This window comes from Acanthaster planci, linkage group LG11, assembly GCF_054643075.1.
Source record: "Acanthaster planci isolate LZ-2023a linkage group LG11, COTS_SCS, whole genome shotgun sequence".
NCBI lineage: Eukaryota > Metazoa > Echinodermata > Asteroidea > Valvatida > Acanthasteridae > Acanthaster > Acanthaster planci.
The window spans coordinates 13439878-13458644 of record NC_141787.1 but is presented as its reverse complement, the minus strand read 5'-3'; the positions used below and the strand labels follow the sequence as shown (position 1 = coordinate 13458644).

The 18767-nt window shown below is 42.6% G+C and overlaps 3 protein-coding genes across 14 annotated transcripts; 2 read left to right on the top strand and 1 right to left on the bottom strand.

The window, feature by feature from the left end:
* The first annotated feature begins 203 nt into the window (after positions 1-203).
* On the top strand, positions 204-6297 carry LOC110981408 (nucleoside hydrolase-like). 5 transcript variants are annotated; one of them, XM_022238952.2, is made up of 6 exons: positions 252-323; positions 1422-1479; positions 2544-2742; positions 3449-3746; positions 3947-4083; positions 4316-6297. In XM_022238952.2, exons 3-6 carry the CDS (start codon positions 2557-2559, stop codon positions 4649-4651), a joined length of 957 nt encoding a protein of 318 aa, XP_022094644.2. In that variant the 5' UTR covers positions 252-323; positions 1422-1479; positions 2544-2556; the 3' UTR covers positions 4652-6297. The 5 variants fall into 5 exon arrangements, with proteins under 5 accessions (XP_022094646.2, XP_022094644.2, XP_086999426.1 ...); XM_022238954.2 differs by lacking the exon at positions 1422-1479 and having other exon boundaries at positions 204-323; XM_087143300.1 differs by lacking the exons at positions 252-323; positions 1422-1479 and adding an exon at positions 430-434.
* Positions 6298-6492: 195 nt separating this feature from the next.
* On the top strand, positions 6493-13206 carry LOC110981410 (uncharacterized). 7 transcript variants are annotated; one of them, XM_087143302.1, is made up of 5 exons: positions 6493-6700; positions 7039-7263; positions 8324-8618; positions 9361-9497; positions 11693-13206. In XM_087143302.1, exons 2-5 carry the CDS (start codon positions 7078-7080, stop codon positions 12026-12028), a joined length of 954 nt encoding a protein of 317 aa, XP_086999428.1. In that variant the 5' UTR covers positions 6493-6700; positions 7039-7077; the 3' UTR covers positions 12029-13206. The 7 variants fall into 7 exon arrangements, with proteins under 7 accessions (XP_086999428.1, XP_022094660.2, XP_022094659.2 ...); XM_022238968.2 differs by having other exon boundaries at positions 6493-6826; positions 7048-7263; XM_022238967.2 differs by having other exon boundaries at positions 6494-6826; positions 7045-7263.
* On the bottom strand, positions 12734-18414 carry LOC110981411 (uncharacterized). 2 transcript variants are annotated; one of them, XM_022238970.2, is made up of 7 exons: positions 18261-18414; positions 16335-16413; positions 15942-16003; positions 15624-15784; positions 15099-15151; positions 14438-14541; positions 12734-14101 (listed from the first exon to the last, which is right to left on the bottom strand). In XM_022238970.2, the coding sequence occupies exons 1-7, from the start codon at positions 18367-18369 to the stop codon at positions 14037-14039; spliced, it is 633 nt and encodes a 210-aa protein (XP_022094662.1). In that variant the 5' UTR covers positions 18370-18414; the 3' UTR covers positions 12734-14036. The 2 variants fall into 2 exon arrangements, with proteins under 2 accessions (XP_022094662.1, XP_086999432.1); XM_087143306.1 differs by lacking the exon at positions 18261-18414 and adding an exon at positions 16799-17101.
* Between the last annotated feature and the right edge of the window lie 353 nt (positions 18415-18767).

The following is an 18767-nucleotide window of genomic DNA, read 5'->3' as shown; positions in this document are numbered from 1 at the left end:
GTCTGTGGGAATGTCAATGTGTGTCACACTTGACACAATTCATCAAAAATGTGGCACTTAGCCCTATAACCAATGACATGACATTTGTAAACAATATGACTTGGGCACATCATACACACAGGAGCTCTCTGCTGTAGTTGGGTCGGCCCAACTGTAGCACTCTCGTTGGGACGGGCCCGACTATAGTTGGGACTGATGCTATGGTTGGGTCGTACATAGTTAAAGTTGTTTGTGCGAGACTTGTGCTTTTTTTTTCTTTCTTTTTTTTTTTTTTTTTTTTTTTTGGTAATCGCGGTGGCTATTCTTATCCACGACAATCCCAGGTACGTAAATGGTACATGTACATGTAAATGGCCAGTAAAACGAAAGAAATACTTAATCTCTAATTTCTAATCTCCAGACCAAAACACGCGTTGTCTTTCTTCCAAGTTCCAGTGAGTGAGTTCTACGCCAATGTTGTATCGGCAGTTTATTTTGCATCTTCTGTTCGCGGGGTACCCCCGGCCTAGAACTGTCGGTGACTGTGGGGTACCGCCCCGCTCCGACGAGCTTGGTGGACGTTGGACCTCCATGACCTCACAGTTCTAGGGGTATGTTCGCGGGGGACTAGGGCGTAAGCCGTATCACTAAACAGTATGGCTGATTTTGCACAACTGTGGAAAGGCATTTTGGGAAGGAAAAAGTGGCAATGTTTGCCCCTTTTTTCCTTCTACAAGTTAGCTAAGTTATATGCAGCATATAATAATAATTTATTCATTTTTAAAGCGCAAATTTCATATAGATATATTCAAATGCACTGTACAATGAAGACATTAAGCGTGGAGCAATGAATACATTTAAACATGGTTTAGCCGATGGCATACAAGGGCACCTCAGGCAGCCGCCAAATGACCCATATTCACCAACAACAGTAAAGGGGAGACAGTAAGAAGCAGTTACAGTTTTAGAGGTGGGAGGAAAACCCCAGAGGAATATTCTGGGTAAAACCCACAGAGTCAGGTAAGGACTGAAAACCCAATCCACTTGTGGACCAAGCCGGGATTCGAACCCGGGACCACAGAGGTGGAAGGCGAGGAAAGAACTACCTTGCCAACTTGACTCCCCTAATATCCCATTAGTGGAGTTTGTTTGCAGTATCTAGCAGAAGCTATGTAGGTTAGTAGTACAGTACAACAGTGTACAAACTACCAGGAGCCCCAGTGATAGGTGTTGGGGTCAAGCCCGTTTCCGCTGTACCCCATCCCCACTAGTCCTAGTTTGAGTAACGTGGACTCTACAAATCGCACTTTTTAACATATCACCCAACTATGTCCAAATGTTAAAAAAAGGCAATTTGTATTTAGACCACTTTGCCCCACCATCTGACCGTGTATGACCATGGTCTACATCATGATAGTATGTGATCCACGATTATCTTTTAGTTTTTACCCAGGCAGATGCAGCGCACGTTTGTCTACCCAACCAAGTCACAAGTTCCAGGTTAGGGAACTTGTCAAAGAATTTGGTAAAAAGTTCCATGTTTGGACATTACTTGACACCTGTGCACAAACCCTGAGGCTGGACTGAATTTTTTTTTTACTTCTTCTTGGTAAACTCTTCAATATTTCCCCTGCTGAATATGAATTTTTTGAACATGTTATCGCTTTCTTATGGCTAACAAACAACTGCAGGGGAAAATAAGTGGTGTCTATGTATGGAATTTTTTTTGTAAAGGCTAAAAAATACGGTAATCCAGGCCTCGAGCTTAAACTTTTTAACCAGCCCACCCTGCAGGAATTTTCACTAGCCCGCCGGTTATTGTTTTAGTTAAGCAAGACTAACATAGACTTTTTTTTTCAACTTTATTTTTATAGTCTTCACTGTGGAGTCACACTGTCAGTTTTAAACTCAAAAGGTTTAAGGGCCAACGTCTAAGGTCGATGACTGTGGTAATCCCAACCAAAAAAGTGTAGACCATGCTGAAGTCATGCGGTCAAGGAACAAATTTTTCTTATTCTTTTAATGCAGATGGGGAAGTTAATGCTCCTCAACCATATAAAGTGGAGTTATAGAATTTGATCAAAATTGGTTATCCAAACCAAAGAGCTGTGTGCACTCTTTGGTTGATTGATACACTGTTTATATCACTTTTGGGGTTGATCGTCGTTGTCTTGCATTGCCTGATGATGTGGTTTTCTCCAGCAAAGCAAAACTGTTTCTTTCGCCTAAATTTTTGTGTTGGCAAAAATTGTCAGTGTGCTTGATTTTTTTTGTGTGACAAATCAGTAACCACTCCTAAATAAATCCATGTCACAGTGCCAAGGTGTAGCTTTGTTTCATGAAAGCTTCATCATTCAACAAAGGACTGGTCGTCCTTGGGGGGGGAAGTGACACGAGGTTAAGTGGAAATGGAGCAAAATGACCGTCCAAAAGCGCAATGAAGAATCCTAGCAAGTCAGATGAGCAGAGAAATGGGAATGTTTTGGAAGCACAAAAGTGTCATTGTAAGTGAAATGAGTTCAGGGAATTTTGTAACATTTTGTCTTATCTGGTTTAACCTGCAGACGGTCTGTTGAAATGGCGGAGAAGCTACCGATGATTATCGACTGCGACCCAGGCATTGATGATGCCGTAGCCATCATGATGGCTCTGTCTCAACCCAGTGTAGACTTACTAGCCATTACATGTGTTGCCGGGAACACACACCTAGAAAATGTGCTCCTCAATGCACTCAGGGTGCTGAGAGTTTGTGACAGGCTGGATGTAAGTGTGAAGTTTTACTGCCTGACCTACCAACAATGTTCCCATCAAAGACTCTTCTTCAATCTTGATGCCTTCCAAAGTGAAATTTCCATTCACTCGTTCAGCTTGATCTGAAACTTTTTCACTGCAAATGCACTTAGACTGGGCAGTTGTGTATAAAAACCTCCCTTTTCTTCCAATTCAATTTTAAATTTGTTGAGGTCCTCTTCAATTTTTCATTTAGAAAAGTAAAAAAGAACATGTCTGGCATCCCCACCTGCTTGCTGTTTCTTGAGGCCAGCTGGATCTTTTGATATTTCTTCGGGGGGGTGGGAAGGAAAAAATGCATAAATCCAATTGGTCTGAAAATAAAACCCTTGTGAGTCCACACTTCTTCAGACTTAGCCCGTTACTTTCCAAATCATACAGCCGACCCTGCAATCATTGGACACTTCTGCCATTATGGCCCAAGTGACTTTGCCATGGCCACCAACTTGAACACGCCACTGGAAGTGTTTTAATTTATGAGTCCATCTTGCTAATGTACTAAACAAACCATAAAAACCACAACAAATACCTTTGATTCTTTTGTGCCTTCAAACAGTTAGAACACCAATGATTGCAACCATCTTTGAAAAAACTCCCGAATCCTATTTTTTTTAAATCCGGATGCTTTTCCGAATGTTTTTTGTTTTGTTTTGTTTTGTTTTTTGGTGGTTTGATCCAGATACCTGTGTATAGAGGTGCAGGTGTGCCGTTGCTAAATCTCAGCAGCAAAAGTAATGCCCAACACGTCCATGGTTCAGATGGCCTAGGGGGTGTACCCGACCCAGACCCTCCCAGTCTCGATCTGGTCCAATCAGAGCACGCTGTCCACGCCATGCTTCGCTTGACCAAAGAGCATCCCGGTCAAGTGACCATGCTAGCTATCGGACCACTGACCAATCTAGCTCTGGCCATACGACTGGATCCGGGATTCACCGGTAGACTGAAGAAGCTGGTAATCATGGGCGGCAACACAGAGGGTAATGGACTGGTCTAGCCAAGCATGTATGCCCATAAGGTTAGAGTGTCACTCATCTGATAGAAAAGTCTAAAAATCCGAGCCTGTAGTTTTAGGGAGTCTGAAATGGCCGACCATTATTTTTGTGAGCTAGTCCTTTATCGAGATTAATTCAGACTTTTAGAGTATTTTTCATCATGTTGTCTTCTATTTTCTGCACAGGGTATGGAAACATAACTGACACAGCCGAGTTCAATTTCTTTGCGGACCCCGAGGCAGCTCACATTGTGCTGAGCAGTGTCCAGTGTCCAACAGTGGTCGTAGCATGGGAGACGTGCTTGAGAAATGGACTGAGCTGGGTAAGGATCACGTTTTTTTGTGTTAGGAAGCTGTCTTGAACTCAAGTTCTTACAAACATTTCATCAGGTTAATTGTTTCTACACATTACACGTTAGTGTTCGTTAAGTTTTTTAATTGAACCAATTAGTGCAGCAAAGTAAATTATTCAGCAGAGCAACAAACCTTACCTACTGTTGGCTTTTCAGATCTTGATAAAGTCAAGTGAGGATTTTCCCCTTTTTTGCGACGCAGGAGTGGTTTGACGCATGGATAGCGAAGCAGAGCCCAAGAGCCATCTTTGTCGGCGCAATCCTCAGAGAGTTCGTCTCTCGCTTGCAGAACACCCTCAGATCAAAGAACCTGATCCTCTGCGATGGACTTGCCATGGCTGCCGCCGTCAACCCAAGCGCGGTGATGGAATCCAAGCGGATGTCTGTGCACGTGGAGTTGAGAGGGACAACCACCCGCGGCCAGATGGTCCCAGTCATCAAGAACGTCCAGGGGCTGGCAGTGGGGCCCACGGTGGAGGTCGTGAAGAAGTGCGACACAGACATCTTCGCCGCTATGTGTGACAAAGCCACCGATTAGTGACACTGCTGTTGAGCCTACTTGGGCAGGCATTCACCACGTTAAGGGGACGTGTTCTTGTGTTAAGGAGATAAGTTCTTTTGTTAGGCGAATTTGGACTGAGTGGTGGGGACATTTTTCTTTGTCGTCAGACAGCTTTTGGTCCCCAGAAAATAGGTGAAATACCGAGTGAGCATGTACGTCCCCACAACTACGGTGCAGAAGAACGTGTGCCATCTGTGTGTCAACAAGATTTACACTTTGTATTCAAAGTGCTCGTGCAGTGTCATTTTTCAGTGCAGTTTATTTAGTTGCTCTGCATTTTCCCATTAACATGAGTTCTCCACTTTGTTTTTACTATGTAGAGGGCAGCTTGTTACCCTTTTCATATTTGCAATGATGCAAATTTGCATATGTATGAGCAAAACTGTGATGTCATTTATGGCAGAAAAGCTCATCATTACAGTTATTTCTGCACTGAAATTAGCCAGAATTTGGAATACTTTGCAGTCCAATATTTTGTTTTCTTCCCAGATTTGTTTTTATTTTCCATTTATGGCAGTAGGCCTGGGACCAATGTTTCCTCACGGATCATTCCAAAAAAGCAAGTCTGGCGTTCACGATTTTATCAGAAAACGTCCCAAACTGAACAGTGTCTTCCTGTAAAGGCATCACATCAAGAGCACCCTCACTTGGGAGGTAAAGCTGAGAAATTGCTAAACGTTCACTAAGTGCATTTTTCAATTAGAAAATCAAAAAGTTATTGTCAAGTGTGTATGTCTCAACGTTTGTTACTTCAACATGTAATTCTTTGTGTTCGAAATGATACTGGTGTGTGGTGTTTTCAAAGGTAATGAAAATTTTTTGAAAAGGTTATTTACAAGTACATGTAGTTTAGATCGCATTCATAACACCATTTTCTACTTCATACAAAAAGAGTTTAGGTCTTTATCCCCAAATATTTCCAAATATTTGTTACTCGTTTCAAGCATTAATGAGCGAGTTTTCAATCAGTGCTTGCAAAGAAACATTTTGTGTAGTAGTTATTTCATTTATACCTGTCATTATATTAAGTCTTTTGGAATCATGCTAGGCTGTTAATCCTTTTTTTAACAAAGTAGGTACCAACCTTAATTGAAACAATTGAAACACCATTCAGGGACAGTTGTCTAGTTGTGGTGATTGCGGACACTTTTACAGTGGCTGTTGGTTTCCTGTTGTAGTGTTTAAAACCAGCATGAATAACCTAGATTTGACTGGAATCACGGCACAGTTATATTGGGGGTGAGAAGTTGTGTTGGATGCATTTCCCACTATTATGACAGTGCATCTAGCATTGCGGAGTAGTATGTTCTTGCCGCATCAGCTATTTCTCCACAGTGGTTATAAATTTCTGCAGGATGGTAACTTAGCAGACCTGTTTGCTGTGTTTTTTAATTCGCAGGTTGAAAACAAGGGACGTTCCGTTTGATGAACAGCATTTAAGTTTTTTAGTATAATCCATTTTAGTGGATAGTGTCTGAAATAATTCCAACAATTGAAAACTTGACCAATAAAGCAACTCAAACTAGAACAATCCTAAAGTAAAGCTAACTCTTCTGGAAATCTTTTTGTCATTTTCAAGAAGTGGGCAAGCAATTAAAACGATCGTGGTCTACTTTTGTCTAGTTCTGTCCAACCCCACCCCCTTTATACTTTGATATACGTATCACTTTCACGGTATGTTCAGTATTAAATCATTTCTTGATCAGTACGACAACAAAACTCGAACAAAATCTTGTCAAGTATCTGCAGTAATCAGCCGTCACCTTCAAACCGTGAGTTGAATATAATAAAGCGCTTTTTTTTCTGATTGGCTGAGGGCGCTATCAATTGGCTATTTATGTCTCAAGGTCGAGCTGGGTACCCGGTACCGCCGGCCGGGTCAAGCGGGTTAATCAATCAAGGGCACATGGTGCGGTCGACGAGATAGGTACATCGTGTACTTGACACATAGAGGAATAAGGCCTAAAGTCGGTAGCGTTTAATCGAAATCGAGAGCCAGCACTAATTGCCTGATCAATTTTGGAGGTCAGCGAAATATACGTGGCATCTTCCCAAAGTGTAACTCTGTACTCGATTGTCGTGCGAGCGAAGTGAACCAGAGTGCTAAGCAAATCCAGAGCCCTCAGCTAGGCTGTAGAATCTTTCCTGGAGGTCAGTTTGACTTGTTAAGCGCTGACTATTTTTCATACTGTTCATATGAAAAAAATGCTACCAAATGGCTGCAAACTATACACTTCACTTCAGTAATCAAAATCGATATTATATATTTTAGGTGTTTTTTTCTGATTTCCGCAATTTGGACTAGGCCTAGCTGATATGAAGTTGCTCAACTGAACTTTGCCACGCTTTCTTTATTTTGGTAGACCTAGTAGGAGGCTGGGTAATATTTGTCAGGATATAAAATGGCAGAGAAGCTACCGATGATGATCGACTGCGACCCAGGTGTCGACGACGCAATAGCAATCATGATGGCCTTGTCCCAGCCCAGTATCGACTTACTAGCCATCACATGTGTTGCTGGGAACACGCACTTGGATAATGTGCTGCGCAACGCTCTCAGGGTGCTAAGAGTTTGTGACAGGTTGGATGTAAGTGTGAAGTTTAACTTAATCCTGCCTTGCCGAAAGGGTCCGTCAGTCCTAAGCCATTTATACATGTGCTGCTTGATTGTGCCCGAGAGTGACATTTTGCATTAGTTCTGTACGTCACTAAAAAAATGCTTTATTGTTGCAGAACCAAACTCCTGTCTTGAAGGGTCTATACAATGCGGTCTTTTACTTCAGTCCGATAATGCACGTTTGTTTTAATTTCATTTTCAATTGTAATTGTGCTATTTCTAAGGTGTTTTTTATTCCTTATTGGATTTTATATTAACTGATGGGCAAACACTTGATGTCATCACTGCTGCATTGATACATGCAAGAAACTGCCAGAATTTTGGGTATTTTGCTGTTCCGAATTTTGTTTTTACTGTTGATTCATTGGTGTGAGCACATGGCAACAAGCAACCCCTTCTCAAAAATCTTTTCAATGAGCAAATTTTGGTTGCACAGTTGTAACAGAACTATAACCCAGTAGTGGCCAAAGATCGTACAGCGGCGCGTAGCGCCGCAAGATGGAGAACTTCACCGTGAATTCACGTAAAACGTAATCGCATAGGCGCCATTTTAGCGAGCCATACGCCTGCGCAATGCACATTACTGCTTAGGTACAGGTGCCGCGGCAGGCACCTGGTAAGCCTGTGCCGAAGCATTTTTGTAAACCGCGCAGGCGTATCGCTTGCTCAAATGGCGCCCATGGTGATTACACCTTTTAGGCAGAGTTATCCATCTTGCGCCTTTGGCGCTATACGATCTTTGGTAGTGGCTTCCTTGATTGACATCACAGCAACAGCGCCCTCTGTTGTTCAGAAAAGCAGGGCATAAAAAATACAGTTTTCATATAAGGAAAACTCCAAAAGCATGTCAAAATAATTTCAGATATTTAAGAAGAATGTTAAAATTGAATAAAAGTGTCTGGAGAAACTTCATCCTGTGATCCCTGTAAAGGTTCTCACTCGGCTTTTACAGATCTTTTTTTTTTTTACTTTTTATTGATTTCTTTTAAAACTAATTCAAGGTCCACTATAAAAATCTTTATTAAATCTAGATTCCTGTGTACAAAGGTGCAGATGTGCCCTTGCTGAATCTCCACAACAAACGAGCACATGATGTCCATGGTTCAGATGGCCTAGGGGGTGTGCCCGACCCAGACCCTCCCAGTCTCGATCTGGTCCAATCAGAGCACGCCGTCCACGCCATGCTTCGCTTGACCAAAGAGCACCCTGGTCAAGTGACCATGCTAGCCATCGGACCACTGACCAATCTAGCTCTGGCCATACGACTGGATCCGGGATTCACCGGTAGACTGAAGAAGCTGGTAATCATGGGAGGCAACACAGAGGGTAATGGACTGGTCTAGCCAAGCATGTATGCCCATAAGGTCAGAGTGTCACTCATCTGAAAGAAAAGTCTAAAAATCCGAGCCTGTAGTTTTAGGGAGTCTGAAATGGCCGACCAGTATTTTGTGAGCTTGTCCCTTATCCAGATTAATTCAGACTTATAGAATATTTTTCATCATTTTGTCTTCCGAATGAATGAGTCCATCTGGGAAAACTTCCCACCCGGCCTGTCTCTCCTTTGCTGGTGAGGTAGTGCCTCAACTCATGGCCGATAGGGTTTCAAGTTCATGGGTATGTGTGCATGGTACCACCAACAGTGGGGGCAATATAACTACCCAGCCCTCCCCTGTTCTGCTACCGATGGGTATCACCACACTAATTACATCGCTTCAGGTTAGTTTATAGGCTATATGTATGTGCATTGACAAAAGAGGGCGCCCTCAACTAGCAACAGTATCTTATGGAGCAACGCGCTGCATACTTGTGATTGTTTTCAAGCATCAGGTGTGGAGTAGGCATCAGTGATGTTAATTCGCAAAAGGCTTGTTAAAATGCAACATTAATTAAGTCCACTGGACAAGAGGTGCACTTGTGAAAAAGGTACTTATAGTGGGAAAGGGCCACTGATCGGGTAAAAGGGGCACTTACTACAAATATTGGGATTAACACCCTCTCACGACCGATGCTGTGCCACTGGAACAAGTTTAGATGTGTGGGTTAATGTTTCTTGGTTTTCTTTCCAAAGGATCAGGGAGCGAGACAGACGCAGCAGAGTTCAACTTCCACGTAGACCCCGAAGCTGCTCACATACTGCTGAGTGACGTCCAGTGTCCCACCGTCATTGTGGCATGGGAGACCTGCCTTCAGAATGGACTGCCTTGGGTAAGGGGTCATCCAGGTTTTTTGCACAGAACACATGCTAGGAGGGGAGGGGATTTGCAGCCTATGCAGTGTGCGCGCTTCCATAAACTTGGAAAAAGATCAGTGCGGTATTTGTTAACCCTTCTCTTGCATATGCTTTGGGAAGAGGGGGGATCAGAGGAAAGGGTATTTTTTACGTGATTGTGAAAAATATGACAAAAATGGATGACCCAGAATTAAACTCTTTTTCCCAGCGACGTTCCTGTTGGTCTGGGTTCAAACATTTTGGAGAAGAATGGAACTTGGAAAAGTTCTGTTATATTTTTGACATATTTCTATTTCAAATAGATGTACCTTTTGTATGCACGCAGATCAAAGTAATCAAGTTAAGCAGAATCTGTGGGAGAGGCGTTATGGAACAAATAATGACTGCTCCATCTTGGTGCGGCAGTAAGCCTAGCCCAGTCAGTGTTCAAGGATGCATTCTATGTTTCCTTGATGATTAGAAGCTCCGTGGATCATCGAGGGAGGCTAGTTTTACTATACCACTTGGAGCAGTCAATAGTTGCATGCTATAGCATGGGGCTGTAGCTGCTCGCCAGTGGGTGCTTTTGACGTGTGATTTCCAGCCACAGATTCAGTTGTACTACTCAGTTGTAATTCCAGAAATTAGGGGTCCAAAAGTGTGACAATTTTGGGTCCTGGTTACATCTGACCTTATTTGACATGGAAATATCACCGGAAATTGATTTCAAACTATTACTATTTGTTTGGCAGGTAAGTTGCATTATTTCTTCACTCTTGGAAACCAGAAAATGTGCTGAGAACTTGCAAACTCATATGTCAGATGTTACAGGGACACGAAAAAAAAAGACCCCAAATTTCTAGAATTACCAATATAACCTTCAGTCATGTCAGTAGCCCTTCTTGGGCCATATGGAACCTCTTTTCATTTCTTCACCAAAGTTGCAACTTGCTGCTATAAGAGATTTCTCACAAGTGATCTCGCACAGGTCACTATAGGTCAGGGTGTTGTATTTAATCACATCATGCCGGGTGGCGCATAGCCAAGGAGCCCGAAATCAGACAAAGGAGCCGGGTCTTGTAACAAAAGACCGCACTCTAAACAAAAGACCGAGCTGCTGGGACTTGATCATTTTTTCAGTTGTCAATAGCTGAGGTACATGTAATCCGTCCTTTTTTTGAAACACTATACAACCACAGATGAAAGCTCTCCAGCGCTGCAGTGCTGAGCAACACAGTACCGCTGCACGCTCATCTGGCCCCATTGAAAAAAGATGCCAGCAGCAAACTGCTCCAGTTTCGAGGACAAAAGAAAATTATGCAACACCGCCCCATCTGGGCTTTCTTTACAAGGCAGCAGGCTAGCTGAAATACAATAGATTTTGCCTGTCAGATTAGAGTAGCCACCAGACAGTCAGTCATGTGGGTGTAAACGTCCAGTAAATGAAGTAATGAATTTTTGAAGAATGTTAAGAATGGAAAAATCTTGAAAAAGGCCCGTTTTTGTGCACAGCCATTTTAACCACTTCGGACCGGGGCACTTTTCAACGTTGAGGATGCTGGGCCGGCATGACTATCATTTTTTCCGTTTTCAAAATCCTTCAACAATTCATCATTCCATTTGACAGTCGTTTGTAGCCGCACGGAGTAATCTTCAGGCACTACTCTAAGTTGACAGGTGACATTCATTGACGCCGGAATATTTCAGCCAGGCCTGCAGCCTTGTAAACAGAGCCCAGATTGTGCGGTGTTATACAACTGTCTTTTGTTCACGAACCTGGCTCATTGCACTGCTGACCTCTTTTCAATAGGGGCCAGATTAGCATGCAGCGGTGCTGTGTGGCTCATCGCTGCGGTGGTGGAGAGCTTTTGTCCCCGGTGGTAATCCGCTTGCTCTAAATACCCCAAACCCTGGTATACAGTTTCAAAATAACGCTGGATTATCACCACTTTTGAGAGTCAAAAATGCCGGTCATGCCCAGCAGCCTGGTCTTTTGTTCGGAGTACGGTCTTTTGTTACAGGGCCCTGTTTCCTTTGTCCGAGTTCGGAGACCCCGGCCACACATATAAACCATACGGCTCCGATTCCGGAGTCCCCGGCTGGTAGTGGTTAATTGAACCTGGCAGCGTATGGTTAATCCATTACATTCGCCACCTGTGGCAAAGTGACACTTGCTTTCTTCACGTCACAGGATTGGTTTGAGGCATGGTCAAGCACCCCGACTGCCAAGGCCAAGTTTGTGTCGGCCATCCTCCATGGTCGGTTCCTGACCTACCTGAAGAGTCACGAGAAGGTGTTCAGAGTGTGCGACGGCCTGGCCATGGCCGTGGCCCTCCGGCCCGAAATGATCTTGAGAGCGCTGACCTGCCCGGTCATGGTGGAGCTGCAGGGCCGGGTCACCCGAGGTCAGATGGTGCGGAGGGTCAAGAACACAGAGGGCTTGCCACTGGGGCCGGAGGTCAAAGTGGTGATCAGGTGTGACACTGACATACTAAGGAAGCTGATGGAGGATACTGTGGTAGAATGAGTGGCATGTCTTCCACATTTGGGTCCCGCTCTTCTGTAAAAAGAGGGGCAGTATTGTGAGCCTTGCCGTTTTAGTCGTTTTCAGTGTATATTTCCTTGAAAGTTTTCTTGGCCAGACAACCAAATCTGATTGCACGTGGGCTCCTGAAGTTAACAAAATTTGTGAGGCATCACTTTAAACATCTGGGAATGGTAAATATTAAATATATGCCATATTTTCTTGTTTTTCATAAGCCTGATTAGCCTTATTTGTTTTCAATCTTTATCCCCAACTCCCTAGGCCTAGTTAGTAGGAACCATCCTCAATCCTCCAAAATCCTCCGATTTTCGACATGAAATAATTGCATTCAGCCTCAATCCTCCAAAATTTCTTGAGAATGTTTTTCAGAGGTGTACCTAGTGTCTCAATCCTTCAAAATCCTCTGGCATTTCCTGTCATTAGGTTGAGGCGGTGCGAATGGTATTCATGAGCTTTGCGGTTGATTCCAAAGCAACATCAGGCTGAATTTGTGCTTGACAAAGCAAAAACAACACAAGGTCTAATCCAAGACCTTGCCATTCACCCTCAATCCTCCAAAATCCTCCAAAACGCCTGAAGGATTTTGAAGGATTGAGGAAGGTCAGGGTTAAAACACACTGTATCTTTGAAACAAAATCACTTTAAGCAAAGTTATTGTAAACAATGAAGTGTCACTTGAACAATGAATCTATTTTTGGAAACCAACTTTATTTCTAAAACACATATCTTTATCAAAAAGTATTGAAAATTTCACGGAAAATATTGTGTATTCTGTAACAATGAAATATTCCATATTCTCTTTAATAACCCAGTGAAGAACACATTTTATTAAAATTATATGTATTCATAATCATTTTAAAGTGCAGATACGAGCAACAACCATAATTGTTTGTATTGAGGCTTGACATGCAAACAAAATGCAAAGGAAATGTATTCCTTCCCAAGTTTATTACGGTTACTTTCATACCTCAGGGACAACACAAATTGAAAGTTAAACATTTCTCATTATTTCCTGCAAATTATCTGCCAGTATTCTGTACAGCATGGCAGTTTGGTAGTTGAGTCTATCACAAGTCCCCACAATCCTATCACACGTCCGTAACAAGTCATCCGGTCTTAAACGACGTCACAAGCTATTAAAATGAACTATGATGAAGGTATACTCGTATCATTGTTCAATCTGTTACTTGTGAATGGTCGTGTGAAAGGACTCGGCTTCATCACTGCAGTGATAAAGTGTTAAGGTCGGTTCATGCTCCGCACGAAAGCGAGCACAAATGCGAATTGATGGCGTCAGGATCAGAATATCTGCATTGCAAATTCACAAAAAGTTAAACATATTTCAACTTGGGCAAACTTTCACTGCAAAGTTATCATGACGTCAAATTTGCTACGCCCCCACATTTGCCTGAAGTATGAACCGGCCTTTAACTGAGAGACTTGTCACCCAGTTGAGCGTAAAATTAATCACTCCACACCAAGAGAGGGTATAAATGACAAGAAGTTAGTTTCCATTTGGCCTCAACTAGCTGTTTTTCTATACAGATTCCATAATTAATGACTTAAAACTAGCAGCACAATAGAGATATCAAGCAAGGCAAGATATCCCCCTTCGGTAGATCTTCCCTTTTGGAAAATATTTATGAGTGTAAAATTACAGAAAAAACACACGTACTACACTCCAAGCTGATCATTTTGTTCCTTACTTCCTTTCCCAAAAATGAAGCACATGACAAACTCTTCAAGAGTTTACACCACTCATTCAAAACTGGATATGAATACATGTGTATAACGGACACGTAACCTTGGCCACAAGAGTAGATGAGGCACTGCCTCATTAAGTGAAGGGTGGGTGCTTGGCAACCAGGCCCGTCTAAACGTTTTTCCCAGCAGTTCTCTCTGCCAAGCTTTGAGCGCGACGTGAACTCTGTCCGTTCTGCTACAGCTGGATGGAAGCCTTGGCCCCCAAGCCATCCGAGCGTCCCGACTGCTAGGATACTTTAGGCGCCACTTCAATGCTGTTGATCCTCAGCACAGACAGACTGGCGTATTTCTCTGCGAGAAGGAGCGGGAAGAAAGTGCTTGCCGTGACAACGGCCTGACTACTTTCTGTCAGATTTTTAAACATGATTAGTGGGAATGCGAGAATTTTCAAAAATCATCCGTCACTAAAACCGTTCAGAACATAACTTGACGGAACATGTGAAACTTCATCAAATTTTTTATCCCAGAACCATGTATTTGGGTGCTGGCGAGGTTTTGCTGGTGGGGGTGTGCACCGAAGCCTTCATTATCTGATGGTCTGACCCACATGAAATAAACCCTTCTAGACAAAACAAAATCATTTAATCAGCCTGGACTTCATACAATGTATAACGATTGCATACACACCATAATATCTGCGGTACCGCGTTCTTCTTTTCATCTTGAAGACTACAATCTTCTGGCTCTTGGTTTTCTCGATGACTGTAGCTTCCACTCTCACCTTCTCTGGACTGGTGGAGGAAAAACAAGACCATTCAGTTGAATCAACTGTCAGTCTCCCGAGGCCGAGTCAATTCTACTACCTGAATATTTGATCTTCCATTCAATCAAATATACAGTTATGCTACAATTTCCACAAAAATACAAAAAAATATCTTTACGTTATGGTGTGCCTCTGAGTTTTAGGACAGGGGTCTGTCCCCTAGTTTTAGGAGGAGGTTGGGAGTCCAGCTGGTGTTCAGTCCCAACTGGGGATTTATGCCCCCAGTCCCAGCCAAAAATAAGAAAATAGGAAAACCAGAAGGTCGATTTCTTGGTCTTGTTGGGCAGTGCATCACTTGTAACCCTTAAGATATGCTCTTAGACTGTTATTTTGTGATAAAATAATTGAAATTTTTCCCTTTCATTATTTTCATTTCTGAATATTTGATTACAAAAATATGTAAATGAATGCGCAATAATTGAGTGAACATTTTATCTAAGACACCTGTATATTCAAAGTCAGATGCAAGCATATTTTTCTTCCACACTAATCAGATTAACAATTGAAATGTTGGAAGGTTTATACCTTAGGAGTGGTCTTCCTAAGAGAGTAAAGTTGTCCCCACCGACCAGCAACACCTGAGAAGAAATACGAAAATAATGAATTTTACAACAGAGCAAATGGCTTTATTGTTCGAGCTTATGCTCTAAGGACCTCAGAGAAATAGACCGATCCAGTAAGCTGCGCCCTCTGCCAGACTTTTGTGCATGCATGTCAGGACATAAATCACAGCTGTGATTGGTCAGAAATGAGCCCCGCCCGATCACTGCTGTGCGTGGTTAGAAATAAGCCCCGCCCACTGAACGCTTTGTCTTCTGCTAATGCTGCACTACATCACTACACACATATGCGTTTGCTCGCATGTCGGACATAAATCACAGCTGTGATTGGTCAGAGCAGAATGGGGCGGGGCTTAATGGATCGGACTACTGCCTATTCAACCACAAACTGAAATTTCAAAAATGGAACTAAAGTGGTAGAGGGGATGTTCAGGACTTTGTTAAAAATTGGAATATCACCCAACCACAAATTGAGCAGTCCAAGTCCCACCTTTCTGAGGGTGATTCTCTCACCAACGTCAGCCACTATGTGCTGCTGGATCTGAATGAGGTCATGAGGGGTGACCTTGAACTGCTGGCCGGCGAGGTGTACGATGGCAAAGAGTCGACTGGGGCAGGACTGGATCTCGGATTCAACCCTCTGGATGACATCTACGGGGTGGGGGGGATGGGTGGAGTGGAGGAAGTGGAGCAGGCGGTAGTCAGAAAAATCCACCTTGGGTTTTATTGCACTTTAAGAGAGCACAGCTTAGCTTGCATATCATTGAAAGAGCAGTCAAGTGTTGATAAAACGATATCACTTATGTACCTGTTGGCATTTCACGCTTAACCACGGATGAACTAGATGCTGAAGACGTACATCTAAGCAACCTAACAATTAGGGGGAAAAACACACAGGTGTAGTAATTGGTGTTGACTTTGCACTCTCTGCATGTTACACACTCTTTGACAGATTTCCCTGGTTCTATAATCCCTAATTTCCAGAAAACCATTGACTAAGCACGAATTCAAGTTTAGAACTATTCCTCAGGCATGCATTGGACTCTGACAAAAAAATTAGGAAATTACAATCTTTGCAAGACTTTGTATGGTGTTTTTCAATTTTCAATGGCATGAGTGTAAATAAAAATGAGGAAATCAGCTGATCCGAGGAAGAGTTGCACGCCTGATTCCTAGAGAGCATTAAGGACAGCACATGTACCTTAATGGAATTCCTGCACACTGGACACAGGGATGTTGCCTAGGTAGTAGATGAAGTGAACGACAGTTCCTCAACGTATCTGTGAAGTTTTGAGAGAAAAGCAGTTGCATGATCCTTACTCGTCATATCGTATTCATCCCAAAGGCAAAATTCCATCCATACTTTAACATTTATTGCATGATCCTTACTCGTCATATCGTATTCATCCCAAAGGCAAAATTCCATCCATACTTTAACATTTATTAACTGTTTAGTTAGTCCCTACAAAAGCTCACCATTTTGACTGTATCTTCAACAGCCATGACTGCCCCAAAATGGTCAGATTTCACATTTTCTTGAAACACCTTTCCCGAACGGACTCCTTTGTCAACCTGTTCAACATTTACAATCCATCATGGGATTCGAGGGCCTACAAGAAATAGATTGTTATGCAAAACCCTATCATGCCTATGGAAGAAATATACCTGCAAAACATTGTGTCCACTTCATCACTCACTCAAAATCAAGCTATCCTGTTTTCACAGCTTGTTGAATTGTACATGTAGGTTTTGGAATAGTTATTCATGAAAGTAAAACTTTACAACGAACTAGGAAAAAAAGAAAATTTGGGGAATGCCTGCCATGAACGCCAGTTTCTCTCCTGGACTAAGATCATGAATTCCAATGAGCTAGTACTAGCCAATCAGAATCATAACTTGAGGCTCATTCATCCCACATTGACCAATCACATTCATGATTCAGCCTATAGTAACAAAGGAGTGCTTCTTGTGAGTTTGTATCTAAACTTCGTTCAAGGGGCCTCATGAAGTCAACAGAAGTATCCCAGTTCATGGCCCTTTTTTTCTTTTTGCAGACTTTTGAAAATTTGTTACTTTGAAAATGTTTCCTGTATGCATCTGTCTCCAACTTGATAAGCAGGTACTTCAGAAACATTCAGAAGAAACTTATAACTTGATTTTTGACTAGTTCACTTACTCTATTCATGGAGGTAGAATCACTCTATTGCTGGTTCATGCATAAAAATTAAAATGCATGGCTTGTCATCCAATCCAATGATGTAATTAGAATGCCGAAAAGGTTTATAGACTCTATCCCTCGATCATTGCACTGAACATGTTTAACTAGGAACATTTCTTAACATGCTCAAACCTGGCTAAAGCAAAGGTAATTTTGGACTGATTCACCTTGCAATTACTTAAATGATTAATAAATGCGCTATAGTCCTCAAGGTAGGTATTGGCTGTTCTGTATAGCTTGACCTGCCCCTGGGCCTACATGGTCTGGGCAAGATGTGTGAATTAAATGATGTCTAATTAAACAGGCATGACAGGTTACATATAATGTTCACATGGGCCTAGTTTTACAGCGCTGCTGAGTCATGTGATTTCACACTTACAAAGGCTCCGCACATTTTAATGGAGACCGTCAGCAGCAAGCACTGCCAATACTCAGTCTAGGAAAGATTTGCCAACAGTTAGGCCTAATGTTACATAGTTGAGCATACCCCTAACCCCCTAGCCTAGGAACCACTGAAATCCTGCACAATGCTGATGGGTTCAGCATGGTTAGGGTTAATGTAAATTTTATGTCTTTATGTCTTACTGACGTAAAAATAGAAATCTCTATGCTATGCCCTCGCAAACTGTTTAACCAGGCCAAGCGTCGCCGTGAAATAGTGCTTAATTTTGGCAACTTTTCTGCTAAAGTTAGCATGATTTTTCTGCTAACTGTTCAGCTCCGTTCAGATTCAAGCATGTCGACGCGATGTTAGGCCTAGTACTAGTAGTAGTACTACTAGCCTAATAAATAAGCTATACTAAGTTACGGCAATGACGAATGTCATGACTGATTCAGCAGTACTAACTTTCGTTAAAGGACTGCTGGAGGTCTTACAATCAAATTACGAAACGGGTCAATAATACTCACGAAAAAGTTTCATGGATTGCATCCCCTTCTGATAGCTGTTCAGTGAAAAGCGAGCTAAGTTTAATGTCCTGCAGAATTTGCCCGTGAATCCCTCCATGACGGCTGCCATATTGGCTCACTGAAAAGTGCGCCCTCAAATGGTGCTGCGGCACGCACTTTCCAAAAGGAGATTATTGTCCAGCCAGCTATTTATTTGGCTGGCGAATCCTGAACCAAATTGGGGGGGGGAGTGGATATCGTTAGTTTGTTTGCTTGCTTGCTTCCCTTTTTTGGACCGGGGAAGTAGTTGATTTTTATGAAAGCTTTTATGACCGCTTTCCTGAGCGTTGAGGGTACATTGTGGTGCTTTTTACACGCTCTTGGGAGGAAACGAAGTGACATAGAGCCCCTCAAAAACATTCGCTTTTTCTCACCATTAGTGTCAGCACTGAGGATTCTTATTCCTCACAGTCCATGGTTTCAGTGTGCCAGTGTCTTAGAGATACAAAACATGATAGGCCCTCCAAG

Bases quoted from the DNA above. Each gene is read 5' to 3' on its own strand.
- LOC110981410 (XM_087143302.1), top strand. From the start codon at position 7,078: ATGGCAGAGAAGCTACCGATGATGATCGACTGCGACCCAGGTGTCGAC. The intron at 7,264-8,323 runs GTAAGTGTGAAG...TATTAAATCTAG, and splicing joins GAGTTTGTGACAGGTTGGAT to ATTCCTGTGTACAAAGGTGC. The intron at 8,619-9,360 runs GTAATGGACTGG...TTCTTTCCAAAG, and splicing joins CATGGGAGGCAACACAGAGG to GATCAGGGAGCGAGACAGAC.
- LOC110981411 (XM_022238970.2), bottom strand. From the start codon at position 18,369: ATGGCAGCCGTCATGGAGGGATTCACGGGCAAATTCTGCAGGACATTA. The intron at 15,785-15,941 runs GTACATAAGTGA...CCCACCCCGTAG, and splicing joins TAAGCGTGAAATGCCAACAG to ATGTCATCCAGAGGGTTGAA. The intron at 14,102-14,437 runs GTGTGTATGCAA...TCCTTCTCGCAG, and splicing joins GCGGTACCGCAGATATTATG to AGAAATACGCCAGTCTGTCT.
- LOC110981408 (XM_022238954.2), top strand. From the start codon at position 2,557: ATGGCGGAGAAGCTACCGATGATTATCGACTGCGACCCAGGCATTGAT. The intron at 2,743-3,448 runs GTAAGTGTGAAG...GGTTTGATCCAG, and splicing joins GAGTTTGTGACAGGCTGGAT to ATACCTGTGTATAGAGGTGC. The intron at 4,084-4,315 runs GTAAGGATCACG...TTTGCGACGCAG, and splicing joins TGAGAAATGGACTGAGCTGG to GAGTGGTTTGACGCATGGAT.